Raw genomic sequence first — 15562 nt, forward strand, 5'->3', positions numbered from 1 at the left:
AGCATCGAATCCACTGGCTTCCTTCTTTCTTACCTGCTCTTTTACTGTAATACCTTCCTAAAGTAATTTTCTCAGAAATACGCTTCTGAAACAGAGGTGCCATTTGACTCTCTTGTTCTTTCATAAGTAGCTTATACTTTTCTCTTTGGAAGTTTTAGAATGTACATAGGTATTTATCCTGCTAACTGGCTCATGGACCTTTAGATAAGGTTTATTTTATTTCTTATTTTTCTGTTTCTCTTTTCGCAACTCCTATCTGTTAGATATTGGATGCCTTGAATTAATTCCATGTCTTTTTTCCCCTCCATTTTCAATTGATGGTTCAAAAAGAAGTCACTGTTCTCTCTATATTATCTTAATAAATATGACACATCTCTCTCTCTCTCTCTCTCTCTCTCTCTCTAAACTAGCAGTTGGACCCTCTTATATCAGGTTTTTTTTTAAAGATTTTATTTATTTGACAGAGATCACAAGTAGGCAGAGAGGCAGGTAGAGAGAGAGGGGGAAGCAGGCTACCCGCTGAGCAGAGAGCCCGATGCAGGACTCAATCCCAGGACCCTGAGATTATGACCTGAGCCGAAGGCAGAGGCTTATATTCACTAAGCCACCCAGGTGTTTTTTTGTTTTTTTGTTTTGTGTGTGTGTGTGTGTGTGTTTTGTGATCTGAAGAATGTCCCCAAAGGGCCTCCCAAAATACTTTGTAGACAGATGCTTAATGAATCTCCCTGATTTCAGACTCTCTTCTCCTGCCTTCCCTATTTGGTGTTGACTCCAAGCCTTTGTGCTATCTTTGTCACCATTGTTTTCATTCATTTATTCAACCAGTATCTATGATATATAATGTGCCAGGTAGCGGGGATGCTGACATTGAAATGTCTCAGATGGCTTTATTTACTGTTCCCAGCAGTGAAGTATCCCTGAGTATTGGCAGTACATCTCCTCTGCCTACTGGACATTTCCAACTACAATGTTCTCTCCCAACATCCTCTTAACCTACCCCTAGTTTAGTTAGTGCTACCTCAATCCACCCATTCTGCTACACTCTTGAATGTTTGCAAAATTTCTTAATGGGCCCAAAACAAGCCTCACAAGTTCCTTTAGTGATAAAAATCTCTGATGTGCTCTTTTTATCTTCTGTGTTCTAAAAGAGGTACCAAAAAAAAAAAAAAAAATTCTAGCAGAGAGTCTGGGTTACCTGATTTTGCCCAAAAAAGGTTTCATGGTCATTCTACACATAAAAAAGCTTAACCAGACAAAACTATCAGACTAGAAAAGCAAATATAATTAGGAACATTTAAAATGACACCATGTAGCCACATCCATCTCCACTGACCAATTTATCATTGAGAATAAGAAACCATCCGACTTTAAGGGCAGTAATATCTACCTCTTATTAACACCCAGAGACAGCAATTTATACTGTGCAGAGAAGCTTCTGGGAAGTGTTGGTCCTCTCGTCCACTCTTTCCCCTGCACCATCCTGCCGTATGCTGATTCAGACCTTAATCTTCCCTGTGCAACCAGCAGTTGCTGACTGCTTTGCATGATACACCGTTGTAAGTCTTTTCCACATCAACAGACACAATTACCTAACCTTCCCTACTGCTCAGCCAATGGGCTGGCTCACCTGACAATAAAAATAATTACCCAGTGCCAAGTCAGCTGTAATAACTATACTGCTGGTACTGTATGCACATTGTTGTTGTTGTTTTTTAAAGATTTTATTTACTGGGGCACCTGGGTGGCTCAGTGGGTTAAGCCTCTGCCTTTGGCTGGGGTCATGATCCCAGGGTCCTGGGATCGAGCCCAGCATCGGGCTCTCTGCTCAGCAGGGAGCCTACTTCCCCCTCTCTCTCTGCCTGCCTCTCTGCCTACTTGTGATCTCTGTCTGTCAAATAAATAAATAAAATCTTTAAAAAAAAAGATTTTATTTACTTATTGACACAGAGAGATCACAAGTAAATAAATAAATAAAATCTTTAAAAAAAAAGATTTTATTTATTTATTTGACAGACAGAGATCACAAGTAGGCAGAGAGGCAGGCAGAGAGAGAGAAGCAGGCTCCCTGCTGAGCAGAGAGCCCGATGCGGGGCTCGATCCCAGGACCCTGGGATCATGACCTGAGCCGAAGGCAGAGGCTTAACCCACTGAGCCACTCAGGTGCCCTGCACATCGTTTCAATTGAGGCAAATACACTATGTAACTGAAAGGCGTTTGGCGCAGGACACAAGAGTTTTCTGGGTTTTGTGTCTAAAGCCTTTGGCAGCACATATGCTCCATAGCCATAACTGTATAGATTATAATCCCAAAGAATTCCATTAAGCTTTTAATAACACAGGTTAGAAAATAACACTACCCACTAATGTGATTAAGGCAAGAGAGCAATTTTAAACCAGATTTCATTTTCTTAAAATACAGAAATAGGAAAAATAAGGAACTCTTTCTAAGGTATGTGAACAGTAGCAATCTGACGAGTGAAGTGTTAATTCCTCATGGGAGAGCTTGAGTGCATTGTCATTTAAGGTGCTTTTGCAGTTAATGTTAGTTTTGCATTGTGGCTTCTCATTTCTTTGTGAAGAAGGTGGTGCCGTACAAATTATACTGGTGTATGAAAATACTGGTAATACCTGATTTTGCTAAGGGAGACTTTTTTTTTTTTTGTCTTGACATTAAGTTATTGGTTCAAATAACTTCCTTTTAAAAATCTGTGTAACTAATGGTCCCCAGTCAGAGACTGAGGAGTTGCACTTTTAGGCCTCTAGGGGTCAGCATAACTCGAAGGAAGATCAAGCCTGCAAACAAGAAAAAGCAGGGCTATGCACAGGGTCTGACCAAGAACTGATGTGGGGTGGAGGGAGGAACGTGAGGTGGCAGCGTAAGGTCCACTGAAAGTGAGGACTAGGAGCAGAGAGGAAGCTGACTCTACAGCCAGTCCACACAGTGTTCTGGTTTGTGCTCCGCAGAAACCCAGGGACCCAAATCATTGAATAATATGTGGCCTATCACATAAACTCCCTTGAAACTACTAACAGTATTTTTTTTTTAAAGATTTTATTTATTTATTTGACAAAGAGAGAGAGAGAGGTCACAAGTAGGCAGAGAGGCAGGCAGAGAGAGAGAGAGGGAAGCAGGCTCCCTGCTGAGCAGAGAGCCTAATGTGGGGCTCGATCCCAGGACCCTGGGATCACGACCTGAGCCGAAGGCAGAGGATTAACCCACTGAGCCACCCAGGTGCCCCTACTAACAGTATTTTTATGATCCCCTTCATACATGCTGTACTTTACCTTTTTTTTTTTAAAGGATTTATTTATTTTGGAAGGGGGAGGGGCAGTGGGAGAGGGAGAGAGAATCCCAAGCAGACTCCCTGCTAAGTGCAGAGTCCAACATATGGGGTTCTACCCATGACCCTGAGATGGTGACCTGAGCTGAAATCAGGAGCTGGAGCTTACCCGACTGAGCCACCCACGTGCCCCACTGTTTACTTTCATAATGTCTGTTTTGGCCTTTCGGATTTAGACCATTGAGATGTGAGAGTTAAGCACCACAAGCTGGTTTTCCCCAATGCAATGGCTTTTCAGTTTGAAATTATTATTATATTCAAGATTTTATTTTTAAGTAATCTCCACACCCAACCCAAGGTGGGGCTCAAACTTGCAACCCTGAGATTAAGAGCTTCATGTTCTACTGACTGAGCCAGCCAGATGTCCCGCGGAAATTATTTGAAGGCTAGAAGAATCTGAGGGGCTGGCGAGCCCTCTCTAAGGTACTAAATGGTGGGTTTTATTCTTTTCACAGGTAAACCATTCAATACTACCTACAGAAGTGTGGCGATTATAATCATACATTTTGGAAGAAACTCATTAGCAAAACTCACTGCAGTATCATACCTCTCACTGCCCTGTATCAATCTCAGAGACATGTGGAGGACTGAACTATAAGGAGGGGTAATGAACAGCACACCTCCTTTCTACTTTCTGTTATACTTCCCCGTGCATCTGGACAATACTCTTGGGGACCACAGCTGAGAAATAATTGTCTGCCTCATTTGATGACAACTACACAGTGAGAATTTAACAGTGTTGGCCATCATTTATGCTACGGGGAAAAAGAGCATTGTATTTTTCCCTTCCTATAGAGGGAGTGGAAGAAACTGTGTTTGGGCAGTTCGGTAACAGTTCTTGGGCATAAGAAAAGAAATCATTTCCTATTCCTCACAAACTTTGATTTACAAAAGAATGCTGGAAGCTAAAAGCCTTGTTGATTCATCATGTGAAGCAAAGAGTAATTTTTCTCCCCTTGTTATGCTTTCATATAATCATGCTCACTGCCTGTATGGGTGGCATTAAAGAATTTCTGAATAAAAATAATAATTTCTTGCTTTCAACCTTCATAATTCACATCAGCAAGCACCCCGCTGGGCGGTGATGCCTACTGCCAGTGACGCTCAATCTTTTTTGCACGCCACTTATCTGCCTCGCGCAGCTGCGCGTCCCATTGATGGCAATACCTGTAGGATAATACGCCCGTAGGCGTTCTTTAGCAGATTAACCACGTCCGCGTGAGACAGCCCATCCAAAGGTTGCCCATTAATGCTGACAATCCGATCTCCAACCTGGAAGTACAAAAGTGGTAGAAAATCACTATCATTAAGAAAAATTAAATTTGAGGAGAATGCTTAAAATTCTTTGTAAGTCATATTTCCCATTTGTGGCTATTGTGAAGAGCCTGTGTTTCTCCTGGGTATGCATGTTCCAGAAGCATGAGGAATTTTTATGGCTTTCCCCAAACACAGACCAATCAGAGAAACAAGAAAGGGGTCAGATGTGATTAGGGAAGGCACGGCAGGCCACTTTTGTATTTTGGCAATGGTGGTGATTCATACATCCATTCACCAGTAATAGCGGGGCACACAAATTAACTGTTCAATAAAGCTCTAATGAGGAAGCCAAATATTTTCTCCTTTATTTTTCTACCTAAGTTAAGAATAAGGGGCACTGGGGAAAAAAAATCATTAAGAACATTAATTCTTCTGGCTGAAGGACAATTCTCAGGTCAAATCTCTCTCAGGTGAAGATTAATTTTGGGTGGAATAAAGTGCAAAAAATGGTTTGGGAGGCTTTGCAAATGAGCTGCAATTTCTTCCTTCATCGGGAAGCTTTGATACAAACAATAATATTTTTATATGCCCAGGGACCTAATGAATTTTAGGTGTCAACTTTCTCGAATGCATTTTGCCCTCAGCGTGGGTCTCTGCTGGAATTCCAACTTTAAAATAAAGCGCCCATGGCTGCAACTTTGTCTCCCACCACATGCTGTGAGCACTTTACCATTTTCCTTCTGTTTACCTTAAGCTTCTGGGTACGTGCAGCCACACCACTGGCCTGAATCATGGCAATAAATATCGGGATATCTCCTAAGGGACTTCCTTTTCCTCCGGCAATACTGATTCCAAGGGCATCGCTGAGCTCCTAAAAAAGGAAAACACGGCGCTCATATATTTAATAAAGAAACCACAACCCAACTGCTCCCGGAGAGCTGTTGAACAAAATCCTTCCATGATGCAAGAGGCCAGGGCAACGCCAGAGCAGCACCTTTGGAGTCGGAAAGAAACGTGTTTTCAGCTCGAGCGCTGAATTAGCTAGGGGCGGGGAGGGTCTTTAGGCGGTTCCTTAACCTCGTAGAGTTTGCATCTTTATTTTGGTTTGAGGATTAAATGAGATAGAGTGCAGTCTTAGCCTACAGAAGAGGCTCAATAAAAGGCAACAGTAGGAGTAAAAACAACAACAAAAAAATACAAAACAACCCTATGTTACTGCTCAGTTTAGTGGCCAATTTTGATGCAGACTTGGCAAGTATGTTCTCATATGGTGTTTATGATTAAACTGCCACACATATCATGCTCTTCTGGGTGTGAACAAACACACTTGGCTCTCAGGAGCTGCACGGCTGCCTTACAACAAAGGCTCTGAGAGGACGCCCACTGGAGTGGTAAGGGAGTCCGCAGAGAGAAGGGACACGCGGCTGAAAGCTTTCGCGAAGGTTAGGAGGTTAGGCAGCTTGGTTCACTCGGACCCTGCCGAAGCAATCCTGGCTCTCGCCCAGGTTTTCCTCACATTTGTACCACAGGGTTAGTGTTTTAAAAACCACGGAAAGAATGACGGAGGCGTTCGGCTCCAGCCTGGTGGCATTCACTCAACTATAGCATCTCTCTCCTGCTGATTAAAATGGACAACTCTGTCAAGGGCAGAAAACGACTACCTGAGGCTTCGGAAAAGTAAAGAGACAAACACACTGTGGGCAGGAGCCGAAACTTGGAGAGAAAGCAGGAGGGGGTGGATCTCCCCCTTGTCTTCCAGGTTGCTCTGTCCTGAGGGTGAGACACTATCAAGGAGCTAGAAAGGTGGTGACAGTGTAAGGCTCTGCTGTGGATGCCTCCCTCGCCCCATCTTGCAGGTCAGAGGAACCAGGCGAGGGAGCCCCTGGTGGCTGGAGAAGAAAGGAAGAAAGCTGGAGTAGACAGCCTGAGAAGAAGGGGAGCCACAGAAGTCTCTGGCTTCATTCTAAGCCACTCATGTGAGGGACAGACCCACACAGACCTGAGCTGGGAGGTGAACCATGGCTCCTGGAAAGGTGAGACAGAACTCGCAGTCTGAACCCAAATGGACTGCCTGCCTGCTAAACCATAAACATCAACACTCTTCGGAGTCTACACAGCATAACATTCCTGGGGTCCAGGATAAAATCCTAAACTACTCAGTAGGCAAAAAAAAAGGTAACCAGTTTTTTCCAGTTCTTTAAAATATTCAGGATGGGGTGCCTGGGTGGCTCAGTCAGTTTAGCAGCTGCGTTTGGCCCAGGTCATGATCAGGGTCCTGGGATCAAGCCCGTGTCAGGCTTCTTGCTCTGCGGGGAGCCTGCTTCACCCTCTGCCTCTGCTCATGTCCTCTCTCTCTCTCTCAAATAAGTAAATAAATAAATAATGAAATTGCAGGATGGTTGAAAGTAAAAATTGTAGCATTGTTTGGTGGGGTTCTCAGTTTATGTAAATGTAAACATATGAAGACTATGGCATAAATATTAGTGGCATGGGTGGGGTAAAGGGGCTTATATTGTAGCAAGACTCCTGGCATTTTAATTGATTATTTAAAAATATACACAGCTTAGGGGTGCCTGGGTGGCTCAGTGGGTTAAGCCTCTGCCTTCGGCTCAGTCATGGTCTCAGGGTCCTGGGATTGAGCCCCGCATCGGGCTCTCTGCTCAGCGGGAAGCCTGCTTTCCCCTCTGTCTCTGTCTGTCTCTCTGCCTACTTGTGATCTCTCTCTCTGTGTCAAATAAATAAAATCTTTAAAAAAATAAATAAATAAAAATAAAAATATACACAGCTTAGTGTGCTTCAAAGATTTTACCTCATAAAGTTTGAAGATGGGAAAAGAACAAATGACAACAAAAAACGTATATGAAAAAGCTTTAAAAACTCATGCCACAGGGGCTCCCGGGTGGCTCAGTTGGTTAAGCAACTGCCTTCGGCTCAGGTCATATTCTTAGAATGTATCAATAGTAAAGCAATGCATGCAAAATGGCAAGATGTGTTTCATCACAAAAGTTTCCGCTTGGAACATGTGTAGAAGAATATGGTTACTGGGAGCAGACCTTCTTATAAAAACCTGTTTTAAAAAAAGGGGCTGAAATGACTAAAGAAACAAAATTATATCTATCTATAAATCTATATTTTTAAAAAAAGATTAACCCATTTATAAGCCTGAGTGGGAGAAGGAGAGGGAAAGGGAGAGAGAGACTCAAGCCGACTTCACTGCTGAGCTCGGAGCCTGACATGGGGCTCCACCCCACTGCTGTGAGATCATGACCTGAGCTGAAACCAAGAGTCAGAAGCTCAACCAACCGCACCACTAGGGCACCCCTATAAAATGATATTTTATAAACCCTGGAATGAGGAGAAATTGATGGAATAATTTGGCTTTGTTCAAATCCATCATAATGCTTTCATAATTTATCCGTAATTATGTACACGTTGGCAGATTTAACTTTCCCATCATAGGAACATCTGAGTTACCCCTTGGTGGAAAGATACTAGGAACAAATGAAGCAGATTTACTTCAGATTGTAGTCAGTAATAACGGATGCCACTTCTTGGACACCTATGACACACTAGGTACTTTGCTAAGTACACTACTTGCTATTATCTCACTTAATGCACACAGTAAGATTGACCTTGTGAGGTAAGTGTTGTCATCCCCAGTCCATAGATGAGAAAACTTGCATAACTTGCTGAAGGTCATAGAGCTGATAAATGGTAGAGAGCCTTCAAACACAGCAATGATTGATTCCAGAGAACTAAGCTATGCTGGGTTATCTCTTCACTGCAGTTGAACCATGATTATAATAAGGTCATCATTTCTTCGTAAGTACTTTTGGAATCCCAAATTTAATGGTTGGAAGTGATCAAAATAAAAGTACTTTCCAATATTCTGGATATCGCACAGGAGTCTGAAAATCGGGATCGACAACTTTATGAATTTAAATACAACTCACCCAATCTTCTCAAGAAGGCGATTTAGGAATATGTGTAAAAGCCTTTAATAAGTGTGGCTTTTGACTCAACAACTGCATTTCTAGGAATGAGTCCTCAGGAAATCACCCATGATATAGACAGAAAAAGAAAAACAAAGATGTTGCTTTAAAAGAGCAAAAGTTGAGAAATGTGCTAATTGTTTAGTAGGAGGAAGTTGATTTAAGTATAACACATTTATACCACGGAATACTATGCTATCGATAAAAATCAGGCTGTGTGCTGTAAAAAAATACTAGCATGGCTAAAAGTTCATCCTTTAAAGTGAAGGAGACAGAGGAACCTGGGTGGCTCAGTTGGTTAAGTGTCTGACTCTTGATTTCAGCTTAGGCTGTGATCTCAGGGTCCTGGGATCGGGCCCCACATCGGGCTCCATGCTTGGCGTGGAGTCTGCTTGAGATGCTCTCCTTCCCACCCCCCCAGCTTCTGCTCACACATACTCTCTCTAAATAAATAAATAAAATCTTAAAAAAAAAAAAAAGTGAAAAAGACAAGCTACCAGAGTATGTTTGATACGACACCATTTTTTGCTTTGGTTTATTTCATAAAACTTAAACACATGTACAAAACACAATGGATGGGACATACCAAAAAATTCACAGTGGTTCTCTATGTGGCTTTACTGTATTTTCCTAAGTCTATTTATGTTAACACAGACCATTTACTGTCTTCAGTAACTTAAAAAGAGCACACTAACAATCCAACAAATTGTACTGAGGAGAAAACACACATTTTAAGGGAAATAGAACACAAATCAGAAAAATAGCAAAATTAATAACCTACCCTGACGATCTCAACAGTCCTTGGTCCCATATCCGTGCCTATAAATAACGAAGCAACACAATTAACTTTTTAAAATAAAGAGATAACACAGTTAGGATTTAATATTCTCCTATAAAAATATTATTATTTAGAAAATAGTATCATTTTCTAGGTCTTTCAAGAGAGAATATAAATAGGTATTACATACTTTCTCAAAATCCAAACTGGCAACTATTGGTTAGGGGCTATTTTAAGAGGCCCTCTGTCTGAGGTAGATGTGGTCATAACCACGTGGTCCGAAGCGGGTGGAAGGTAGAAGCTGAGGGAGGTACCAGCAGCTGCCCGGGATACGAGCCTAAATGGTTTGGGGGATGGGCTATTTTTGTGTCACTGTATATTTTCCTGCCCTAATGGAAAACAAGCCTCTTCTCAAGGAAAGGCTTAAAAAGACCCCTTGCTTTGCCCAAACTGCAATGGTATATACATTTTTGACCTTCCTCAAGTGACTTGTCATTTGAAATTTTTCTCTTTGGGAAATGGTTTTCCTTTATGAAGTAGCTTCGATTTCCACTTTGCTGTTTTTCATGTGATTTGTGTACAGTTAAAGGCACATTCCCAAAATGAGTCTCTATAGCTTTCCTTCTTTTAGAACGACTTTTCAGCAAGCTTGGGGCTTAGATGCACATATTCAAAGATTTCAACATATCTGAATTGAGGGTGAAGAATTGTCTTTAAAAATATTGTTTTTAAAAAATTGGGGTCACAGGATAGTTTTGCTGGAGGTGTGTCCAAGTCATACCTGAACTTCTGGGGGAAGGATCTGGAGTTCTTTTTGTGCCAACCAGGTTTTGCAGGCTGGTGATGACAGGAGCCAGGGAGGGATGGAAGCTGCCGTGGGCACTGTGTGGGCTTCCCTGGAAAGAAAGCCCGCCGTCAGCTGTGCTCAGACGCTGACTCGGTCTTAAAAATTCAGACTTAGTATTTTAATTACTTAAATAGCCATAACCATGTGACAGAAAATTCTGTAGAGGCTAAAAGAGAAAACAGAAGTGACCCCTACTCACATTCTTACCTCTCTAAACCCAATCCCATTTGACATTTTTCCATTGCCTTCCCTCTTATATGAGATTTTATATATGGTTTCAATCATCAAGATAGAAAACATGCAATAATTTAAGCTTTTCTTGTTCCCCACGAAATCAAAAAACATTCTCCTAGATTGTTAGTGTTTATATATAATCGGTTAATGGCACTACATGTCACTTGGGGCTATAGTCAACATTTATTACCTTATTACCCAAATTACATGATCTATTTTGCTAAAACAACTATCATAAAATCTTGACTAAAAGAAACTTTCTCCTCAGTTATAGGAGAAAGCAGCAAATATCAAGGGAATATATTGTTTTATGAATGGGTTAAATTTTTTTTCTCAGAGATTTTTCTGGAGTCAGTGGTAATTGAACCCAATCTGTTACACTTCCATTATTGTCCTTTTATTCATTTAAATAAATATTTGAGGTCTATATTTTATAGTCATGTATGGCTAGTAGCTAGTCAATAAGAATCATATACACAGTGGAGGACTTTTCCAATGCAGAAAATACCCCCCCCCAAAACGTAACCAATAATGAATAAAGAATGCTTTCTACCAAATTATCAAGGTTATGCCTAATTGCCTCAAAATTTTAAGCTAAACCTAAGATCACAATTATAATTTGATAAATTATAATTTGATCCATGTTCTTAGTTCTATGATACAAGTTGTTTAATATTTTGATTCCTTAAATATGAAAATATTCAAACATACAGAAAAGGTGAATTATATAGTAGACATTCATATGCATGCCACCTAGATCCCACCATCAATATTTTGCTGGATTTTCTTTATCACATAACCACTCATCTATTCACCAATTTTTAAAAATTCATTTCAAGTAAGTTACAGACATCATATATTTCACAATGGATATATATATTTAAAGGAGTATTTTCTATATTTTCCTGAAAGGATAGGATTTAAATCAATAGTGCTATAATAAATATTCAGAATTGAGGGAGTACAGCACATTATAATGTTTGCTAAAAAAAATCTTAGAACAGTGTGTTTACTACAGCCTTTATAAATATGAACTGTGCCTGGAAGGGTTCCCTCAGTTATCTGAGGAAAAGATTTCTCAAGTGATTTTCCATACGCACCTTCCTCTGCAGAGCAAAGGCACTCTTTTCTGGTTGGTGGGAAAAGACTTTTTTAAAAAAGAGGCTCGGTGGCCCCAAGAATAGAAGATTTCCCTTAATGAACCCACTTTCTCTAGGCCAAGTCTAACAAATTATAATTCTCCTTGGCCCTCAGAAGAAGACGTTTACCTCCCCATCTTATAATCGCCTAGAAAGAAATCTGTGCCCCTACAGGGTCTGAAGGTAGAAATGTTTGGGAATGGGATCTTCTTTTTCTCTGGTCAGGTCATGGGCTGGTCTTCAGCTCTGGATAATGGAAGACATTTCCTTTTCACAGCCGGCTATGAGCCTTCTTTCAATGAGCCAAATATCACTGCAGACTCTCATATCACCTCAGCCAAAATTTTAAGGACAAAGTAAGGATAAAACATATTTACTATTTTTCTTAAAACTGAATTAAACTTCTACCCCCAAAGGTAAAAATTCTGTGCAAGAAGGCTAGATGAAAGTGTTTGATACTTTGTCTTAGGTTTCCAAAATAGGACAGCTCACGTTCATAGATCAGCTAAATGGTGATGATGGTTTTATTGACATTTAATAATAGAGCTTCTAAATTTGTTAGCTCTGTATTTAACCTGAGTGTGAACTTTATTAATCACTAAGACGTTCTTACACATGTCCCTCAAGGACAGAAATCTAGTTCTACCTCCTACCTCATCCTTCAGTTCAAACTTCTCTTAAAATGTTGGAATTCTTTGTATCCCCTTGTGATTTTGCATATGCCATTCCATCTGTCCGGGATCCCTTCTCCCTCTTTTCAACCTATCAAACTCCTTGTGGAGTGAGATCCAATGGAACCTCTGCTGTGGTACCCTCCCATATTCTCCAAGGAAGAAAAATTTTATCCCCAGTATTGTTCAGTCTGAATTCTAACCTGCGTACAACAAGGCTTTAGTGAACCTTCCACTAAGAAAGAAGCCGAGACAACTATTTTTGCATCTTAAGTTTCCACTGTTGATACAAGTCTGCTCAGACTCATCATCAACCATTTGTTCCTGGAGTCCCACCACAGCTCTGAGTCTTAGCGCCCCTGATATTCGCTGCTCATTGCACTGGCCAGAAATGAATGAGAAAACATATTCTAAGCTTAACATGATGTTTACTGGGTTTCACTGTTCTGCAGATCCTCTAAGACAAGACAGCTAGTCTGTGATCCTAGCTGAACAATGGTATTTTTCTTTACCCATTTTCTAACACCAGTGAAGCAAAGGAGGCAGTTCATAGCATTCCAGAAACACCTGTGGGTTAATCACAAACTCAGAAGAACTTTTGAACAAAAGCTTTGGAGAGGCTTTAAGTTTAAGGCAACCAGGGAGAGGACCAAAACTCATGCTTTTCACCTCAAAAAAAAAAAAAAGGCCCATCTATAACTCACAAAGGAGATGGAGGTCACAAGTTAAGTTTCTACAGCTTCATTATGTACCAAATGGGACAAACATGCAGTCTACCATCTTGATTTTGTCAGCCATTATAATGAAAACAAAACTAAAACCCCAAACTTTGAAATATACTTTGTTAAAAACAAAAAGTGGCACTTACATCAGCCTTGCAAATAAACATAAGATGTTTGCTAACCTACAAAATATCACCCATTAAGGCCTCCCTCTCAGAGGAGAACCCCCTACACTTCGCTCTCTTAGGAATATGCCATTAATTGCCCTCAGCATGTGTGAGTGGCTATTCACAAGTTAACTTTACAGCAATATTTAATTGAATGAATGGAACAATGTTGTGCTAATGAGGGTCAAATTGCCACCAGATGTTGCTTCTTTCTTTTTTTTTTTTTTTTTAAATAAACACAGCTGTGTACATGCATGCATGCGTAGGCAATACAGAACTACTAGTGGACGAGAAAAGTGGTTCTAAGGAAACACTGGCGAGCAATAAAGGAGAGAAAAATCTAGGGATTAACGAATATTAACAAATTTCCATTCCACCTTTCATTTTTATTTCAAACACATTAAAATGCACTGAACGTGGTGTTGTGAATATGCTGTCTAGTACACATGATTTCCAATCATTTATGAAATGGGGGGCTTTCTCTCAGTGGGGATAGGTGAGTGAGTCAGTCTGACAGGAAGCCATCAACAACCTGACTATTCTGTGAGGTCTTCCTCGAGGAGGTCCAGGAACCAGCTCGGAGTCTTCCAATCTCTAGCTGCACCAGCCCCTGTGCACACTTGGGAGGACAAGAAGAGAGGTGAGAAACAGCATTCACATTCTAAATTATCATGGCAGAGTTTCCACTTGTCTCTGCACCAAGAACTGTAAATGGGTGGTGAAAGCAAGAGGGGATAAAGGAAAATCAGTAATCAAAAAAAAAAACCCACACAAAATAACAAAAATTCAGCAACTCCATGGTATTCACCTCATAACTTCATGACTTCTTTAACTATGGTAAAAGGATTACATTTAAATTCACCTCTTCCTTCTCCCTTCTGATGAAAGTATTCACAAGCAGTGAAGTGATGAAGAAAAAGAGGTGAATGGAGGACAGAAAAATCATAGAGATAATTTACAAATAACAAATTCCCTCGTAAGTCGTAACTCATAGCTGACTATACTAGGAAATCAGGATTTTAAAATAAACAAGGTTCATTTGTCTTTGCAAAAGCTTCCACGGCTATTTGTGAAACAGTGTGAGATGCATCTGGTTACAGTTGAATGGAAATTTACAAGAATTTTTATTCATCAGTTTCCTCCAAGGGAGGTTGTGTCCATGGGGCAGAGACACTTGGAAGGGAATTCTGAACCTAGCCTCCCTACAACTTCAGTGAGAAACCGTGTTGGTGGTGGGAAAACCACTCAAGCAGATCCTTGTCATCCTGGACACCCTGCTTTACTTTTTCAAACTTCACTTGTGAAACAGGAATTGGTCTAGATAATCTTTAACGGTCCCTCCAGCAATAAAAGCTGAATTTGGTACATTCATGACAATATAGCTTTAGACAGAGAAGGATGAATTTTTTGACTCCGGGAGAACTTACCCCATCTAATGCATTTAGAGCATTTAGAGGGTAATCATGGGTACCTGGTTTCTCACAAGCAGAAAAAGTAGCTCAGAAATCCTCCAAGAGGTTTCTCATCAGTCCTGTTAGTCAATATAACAGCTTTCTTGTAAAGCTATTTATGATGGGGTAGAATAATCAGAGATTAGCTCTCTCGTGAAAACTAGAGTTAGCATAAAGTCAACCTATTTTATCACCAAGCTAGATTAGAACGGTTCCCTCTGGACTTCAGTTACACCAGCCGGCCTGACAGCAGCCTGAGGACTCACCTTGAGGACAGTGGCCACCGTCTCCTGTGAGGCATTTCTCATGTCCTCTCCATTCACAGATAAGATCTGATCTCCCTGAATCAGTCTCCTATCCAGGTCTGCAGCTCCACCTTTGACGATGTCAGAAATAAACACTCCATTTCCATTTCTGTGGATACCACCAAGCAGCGGGGAATGGCACGGTTTAGTATTCCTGAGTCAGTCTGCGATTACCGACATTCTACACAGTTTCACTAAATCCTAATCCAGTAATATCCACTAACTTTCCACATGATAAACCTCAGAGTGCTTGCCCTTTAAATAGTTTATACCTATTTATGCTGCCTACTGTAATATTCATTTCTATCAGCCCAAGGGCATCATTTCTGCAAGAGGATAATCTTAAGTGAAATGAAATGGAAATTCACTTTAAAAAGTAGAGTTAAGTACTCTTAAAATATACAAGTTGTTTCCGTACCGATCAGCTCAATTATTAGCATCTGATCTGCTTCTAGTTTCTCACCCTCCCTATTCCTTCCCTTATTATAGTTTTAATTATATTTACTTGTCTGAGGAGTAAATAAATGTAGGTCTCAAAGTTCAAGAGGGTAGAAAGTGGAAAAGAGGTCGAAAAGTCTCCCTCTCACCTCTGTTCCCCAGCCCCCAAGTTCCTTTTCCAGAGGTAACCAGTATGTTACCTTTTTCTTGTGTATCTCCTA

The 15562-nt window shown here is 40.7% G+C and overlaps 1 protein-coding gene across 1 annotated transcript in view; it reads right to left on the reverse strand.

The window, feature by feature from the left end:
• Positions 1-15562, reverse strand: part of PATJ (PATJ crumbs cell polarity complex component) — a 362352-nt gene that overhangs the window by 18904 nt on the left and 327886 nt on the right. The window contains exons 37-42 of the mRNA XM_080800388.1: positions 14865-15012; positions 13680-13766; positions 10149-10263; positions 9371-9408; positions 5346-5468; positions 4508-4612 (exon numbers count right to left, since the gene is read on the reverse strand). Of these exons, the coding sequence (XP_080656514.1) occupies positions 4508-4612; positions 5346-5468; positions 9371-9408; positions 10149-10263; positions 13680-13766; positions 14865-15012 (616 nt within the window). The remainder of the gene's footprint in view (positions 1-4507; positions 4613-5345; positions 5469-9370; positions 9409-10148; positions 10264-13679; positions 13767-14864; positions 15013-15562) is intronic.

The sequence above is a fragment of the Martes martes genome (assembly GCF_963455335.1).
Source record: "Martes martes genome assembly, chromosome: 4".
Taxonomy (NCBI): domain Eukaryota; kingdom Metazoa; phylum Chordata; class Mammalia; order Carnivora; family Mustelidae; genus Martes; species Martes martes.